This window comes from Entelurus aequoreus, linkage group LG26 (assembly GCF_033978785.1).
Source record: "Entelurus aequoreus isolate RoL-2023_Sb linkage group LG26, RoL_Eaeq_v1.1, whole genome shotgun sequence".
In the NCBI taxonomy this organism is placed as follows: domain Eukaryota; kingdom Metazoa; phylum Chordata; class Actinopteri; order Syngnathiformes; family Syngnathidae; genus Entelurus; species Entelurus aequoreus.
In genome coordinates, this window is record NC_084756.1 from 17,001,383 (window position 1) to 17,007,729 (window position 6,347).

General features: G+C 37.8%; 1 protein-coding gene across 1 annotated transcript in view; it reads right to left on the reverse strand.

The window, feature by feature from the left end:
• acad9 (acyl-CoA dehydrogenase family, member 9) overlaps positions 1-6,347 on the reverse strand; it is a 30,085-nt gene extending 23,738 nt beyond the window's left edge. Inside the window, exons 1-5 of the mRNA XM_062038324.1 lie at positions 6,062-6,347; positions 5,668-5,761; positions 4,786-4,887; positions 3,049-3,155; positions 2,880-2,980 (exon numbers count right to left, since the gene is read on the reverse strand). Of these exons, the coding sequence (XP_061894308.1) occupies positions 2,880-2,980; positions 3,049-3,155; positions 4,786-4,887; positions 5,668-5,761; positions 6,062-6,247 (590 nt within the window). The 5' untranslated portion in view covers positions 6,248-6,347. The remainder of the gene's footprint in view (positions 1-2,879; positions 2,981-3,048; positions 3,156-4,785; positions 4,888-5,667; positions 5,762-6,061) is intronic.

Genomic DNA, 6,347 nt, shown 5'->3' on the forward strand with positions numbered 1-6,347 from the left:
AAAATTCCCGCCACACTTCCGGTTGAAAAACTCATTTGGATATGATTTATGCGCGTGACGTCACAAAAGCAACGGAAGTGGTTGGACCCCGTCGGACCCGATAGAAAAGCTTCTTGTTTTCTTCGACAAAATTCCACAGTATTCTGGACATCTGTGTTGGTGAATCTTTTGCAATTTGTTTAATGGACAATGGAGACTCCAAATAAGAAAGTTGTAGGTGCGATCGGTGGAGCGGCGGACTACAGCAACACCAACACCAGGAGGTTGTGTTGTGTTTTGAGCAGGATAACAGACGCACTACGGTGAGTCTAGCTTTGGCTTCCAAACATTTGATCGCTTGCCCGTACGTGCGTGTCGATATGTGCATGTGACGTACGTAACTTTGGGGAAATATATGTTTCTTGCCGACTCTGATGGCGGCCGGGGTGTCGTCAAAAGCGTACAACGCCCGCTGCCGCATCTAAGTTAGCTTCTGTTTTTTTAGCTTCGCCAAGCAGAATATTATTAATCGTGTATTTACATGTTCATGGTTTAATAGTATTATTGATCTTCTGTCTATCCATCCAGTCAGGTTTTTTTTAAATTTAGTTTCTATCTGCATTTGAGACTGACGCTATCACGTTGGCTACGTAGCTAGGTTAGCTTCTGTTTTTTTAGCTTCGCCAAGCGGAATATTATTAATCGTGTATTTACATGTTCATGGTTTAATAGTATTATTGATCTTCTGTCTATCCATCCAGTCAGGTTTTTTTTTAATTTAGTTTCTATCTGCATTTGAGACTGATGCTATCACGTTGGCTACATAGCTAGGTTAGCTTGTATTTTTTTAGCTTCGCAAAGCTGAATTATTAATCGTGTATTTACATGTTCAGTCACTGTGAATGTCCATTTCGCGTTCTCGACTCTCATTTTCAAGAGGATATAGTATCTGAGATGGTTTAAAATACAAATCTGTGATGCACAATAGAAAAAGGAGAGAGTGTGGAATCCAATGAGCCAGCTTGTACCTAAGTTACGGTCAGAGCGAAAAAAGATACGTCCATCACTGCCTCTCAAGTCCTTCACTGTAACGTTCCTCATCTACGAATCTTTCATCCTCGCTCAAATTAATGGGGTAATCGTCACTTTCTCGGTCCGAATCTCTCTAGCTCCATTGTAAACAACGGGGAATTGTGAGCAGCACTACCGCTTGTGATGTCACGCTACTTCCGGTACAGGCAAGGCTTTTTTTATCAGCGAGCAAAAGTTGCGAACTTTATCGTCGATTTTCTCTACTAAATCCTTTCAGCAAAAATATGCCAATATCGCGAAATGATCAAGTATGACACATAGAATGGATCTGCTGTTCCCGTTTAAATTAAAAAAAATCATTTCAGTAGGCCTTTAAGTGTAGTCCATAATCAAACTTTTATGTCACCTTGAAGTGTAGTCCACAATTACTGTAATACACTATGACTAGGGCTGCAACTAACGATTAATTAGATAATCGATTAATCTGTCGATTATTACTTCGATTAATCGATTAATAATCGGATAAAAGAGACCAACTACATTTCTATCCTTTCCAGTATTTTATTGAAAAAAAACAGCATACTGGTGCCATGTTCTTTCAACTTGCCACATAAACAAGGAAAATGTTACAAAAATGCACACTTTTGCTATAGATAATAAAAAATTAAATCTGATAAATCTATCAATAAAAAGCAGAGCCTGGCGACGCATGCGTGTTTATCATAACTCTCTCGCTCTGCCCCTCCCTCACGAATACTGCTGCGCACACAATTTGTTTAGTTTTTAACCCCTTCTTAACCCTGAACGTATATTGTTAATACACGCAACCATAACTCAAAATGCAGGACATTTGAGGCATTTAAGAAACACCGCCCGGACAGCCCCGCAAAAGAGGACATGTCCGTTGAAAAGAGGACGTATGGTCAGTCTATCACCGGACATGTCCTCTTTTGCTAGCATTCTAGCAGCTAACGGGCTAGGATAGACTGACCATACGTCCTCTTTTCACCGGACATGTCCTCTTTTGCGGAGCTGTCAGGGCGGAGTTTCTTAAATGCCTCAAATGTCCGGCATTTTGAGTATTGTTTACACAACGTGCAGTACGCTACTTAATGTCTGTATGGAAAGTCGTTCGGTACACCTACGCACCGAACCGAAACCCCCGTACCGAAACGGTTCGATACAAATACACGTACCGTTACACCCCTATTATTTTGATTATTGTTTCTCAGCTGTTTGTAAATGTTGCAGTTTATAAATAAAGGTAAAAAAAATAAAAAAAAAATAAAAAATGTAGCCTCAGCGCATGCGCATAGCATAGATCCAACGAATCGATGACTAAATGAATCGTCAACTATTTTTATAATCGATTTTAATCGATTAGTTGTTGCAGCCCTAACTATGACGTCACCATAAAGTATAGTTCACAATTAATAAATAAACATTAACGTCACCACGAACTCATTAAATACACTTTTACGTCACCATGGACTGAGGGGGTGCTGACCAGGAAGAAGGATTGACATTAGTTGTCCACATGGACAAGACCTGGCGTGTACTAGTACCTTGTGGACAGAAGTTTGATGTTCAGACGAGACAAAGCTTGAGTTATTTGACCCCAATTACAAGAACATGTTTGCAGAAGAACATTGAGCTGTCAATCATGGTGGATCCTGGTCTTGCTGTCAGTAGTACAGCGTGGATGGATGCCACTATGAACTAACTCCTAATACTTTATCTTCACAACTTCACCTCACATCAACAACAAGACGACTGAAACTCCCAACTAGACAATGATTGGCGCCCAAATATTGCAGGCTGACAAGATGTAGTAGTAGTGATTGTTGAAAGAATTGAGAATTTCGTACCTTCCAGGTTCAGTCAAGCAAAAAGCTGCAATATGTTCTCCAGTGGCAAGCTTGGGCAGATACTTGTTCTTCTGGGATTTATTCCCTGCGATAAGAATACCCTAAGACAAAAAACAACTGTAAAGAAAAAATAAGGTTTCCACTTGAGGAGTGTGGATTGAATGTTTACTTTGAGTCCGATGGCTTGATGAGCAGCCAGTGTGACAGCAATGGATGCGTCCAATGAGATGATCTCTGCGAGTCTTGCATACATGGTGTTGGACAGTCCAAGACCTCCTAACATGCAAACAAAACAACTTCTCTTCAACCTTACAATCAGCATCAAATGCACACGTACCACAAATACAAAACTAATAGGAGGATTGTTTTTACATCTATTAAAAAAAAACTATCCAATCGACGATAAACACTTAACTACATACAAACAAAATGTTTTTAATAAACTATTATTGCACACCAAGAGGCACTACAAATATTAAAGTTGTTCCATTTTATCTGTACGTTATTCTTGAATATAAAACATTTTTTTAACGTAGCTAACAAGTTTTCCCTCCTAATGAATAGTTTTCTACTAATCACCCTTGGTAACGTTGTGATGAATGACTGATGATGTTTGATGTACCGTATTTACGGACTATAAGTCACAGTTTTTTTGATAGGGGGTGCGACTTATACTCAGGAGCGACTTATGTGTGAAATTAGTAACACATTACCGTAAAATATCAAATAATATTATTTAGCTCATTCACGTAAGAGATTAGACGTATAAGATTTCATGGGATTTAGCGATTAGGAGTGACAGATTGTTTGGTAAACGTAAAGCATGTTCTATATGTTATAGTTATTTGAATGACTCTTACCATAATATGTTATGTTAACATACCAGGCACGTTCTCAGTTGGTTATTTATGCCTCATATAACGTACACTTATTCAGCCTGTTGTTCACTATTCTTTATTTATTTTAAATTGCCTTTCAAATGTCTATTCTTGGTGTTGGGTTTTATCAAATCAATTTCCCCAAAAAATGCGACTTATACTCCAGTGCGACTTATATATGTTTTTTTCCTTCTTTAATATGCATTTTCGGCCGGAGCGACTTATACTCCGAAAAATACGGTACATTAAAAGTGACCGTTGTTTCAAAATGATTAGCGTATTTTCCGGACCATAGGACGTCACAAATGGTAAAAACGTCACACTTGGGGAAAATCTGGAAGAAGTGTGAAAGAAGGCAAAATTATAAATATCTCCGCCATGCCTCCATGGTTGCATTGCATATTTTTTGGACTTATGCAGATCCCAAATACACACAAACAGGTACCAATAGGTAAGGAAAGTTGGTTATGCATATTATGTGCCCTTTAAAAAGATTAGTAAGTGTTAGATACGGGCTAATAGAACAACAACTTCTTGGTGTGTCAACATTGTCACAGTCTGTACCTGACATGTAAGAGGAGGGTCAGACCCATCCATTAATTAGGTGCCGATACGGATTAATACTCCAGTTATCAAATCAAGATTTTCATTTTCTTAAAATAATTATTTTGTTGTTTTTGGTAATGTTTACAAACTTAGGGAATAATTCCATGAACACAAAAGGACCTTAGGGGCAAAAACTAAATTATTTAATTGAGTAGTGGATAGTTATTGTGCACTAATTACTTTGTTTTGCTCAAAACAATTGTATGTGGTAAAAGAGAACAAGGAACTAGTTTAAATAATGTGTTGATATTATTAAACTGTCAATAGAACTCACCATAAATACATTTTAAAATGTACAGTTAAATGTGCTTGGTAATAGTCGATCTCACTCTTGGATGATTGGTATCAAAATCGGCAGAATAAAACCTTGATCGGTACATCACTAAATGAAAGCATGTGATGTGGGGACAGAAAAGTCTTACCATACTCCTCGGGGATCTGGATTCCAAACAGTCCGAGTTCTTTTAACCCATTTAACGTCTCAGTGGGTATGTTTGCTTCTCGGTCAATTTTTGCCGAGTCGACTGTCATGACAAGACAAAAGATGGCATAATTTTGAAGGTATGTGACCATTTTATTCTAAACAATATGATATGTGTTTGTACGTGTGTGTTCCTCCCTTGAAGCAAATATTGACCACATAAGTAGAGTTGACACAATGTTTTTGGAAACTTAACAACTCCTTAACTTACATGCTCTATATACAACATATTATTGTTCTTCGAACCTCTACGAACTGAGTGGATCACAGAATGTTTAAAAGGAAACTGCACTTTTTGTTTATAGAAATTTTCGACCTATCTTCCAAAAGCGCATTGGTGAGGTCACACACTGATGTTGGTCGAGAAGGCCTGGCTCTCAGTCTCCGTTCTAATTCATCCCAAAGGTGTTCCATCGGGTTCAGGTCAGGACTCTGTGCAGGCGAGTCAAGTTCATCCACACCAGACTCTTTCATCCATGTGGCCAGGCCAAGTGATTAGGACACCTGATTCTGATCATTTGGATGGGTGGCCAAATACTGTTGGCAATATAGTGTTTAAAGATGATGGAGGTTTTTGGAGGTTTTATAGAGTGCTTTATAGGCAAAATGAAGCCACTTAGCTGACTTTTGCTAGAGTTTATTTATTTACTAGTTAACAATGCAAACAAAAAAGAAAAACATGTGTACTCTTGTCATGCATATTGATTGTGAATGATAGGCAAAGCTACTAAAAAAAGTGCAGTCCCCTTTGAACAAAATGGGATAAAAAACTGGCTAAAAGTAAACTTAAGTGCACAGACGTGTGAATATATTTTATTAATACCTTCCTCTTTGAAGAATTTTTCCACAGGAGCAACAAGCTGGTTGATTTCTTCCAATTCTTCATTTTCTATTTGTGGATAAGGGAATACTTCCGTCTAGAACAAATAGAAACATACATGACCAAATATGAACATGGAAAAGGTAATAATTCCGTCAAGGACAAATAGAACATACATGACCAAATATGAACAGCGAAACTAACTGTTTGTTTTTATTTAGGAATACAACTGTTTATTGAAACAACAGACTAAATTAAGCATGTTTGTAACAAAATGATCATGTAAAACATATATCTGCGTTTCATTTTCCTCTAGTTTCCTTCAATTAGACGTTAGTGGGTTGAAAGAGAAGGCGAAGAGAACAATAATAAATGATGATATGAAGTAGAAAGTTACCTTGTTGACTTGACCAAGAAATAAATCCTTTGCGTAAGAGAGCTTTGCCGAGTCACTTTTAATTGACCTCTGCAGCGGCAAACAACATACTGTGTATCTTAGGTATGTTTTACTGTCCAATAAGTGTTTCCTCATTTGAACACTACCAATAGTATTAATTAGGAAGCGTATTCTACTTAAATTCATCTTTATTTGCTTTTCAAGCAAGACACTGCGGACGTCTACTACTACTTCCTTGTCTTTTTTCTTCTTGTGGCAACGATCAACTTGCTCGGTACATTACCGC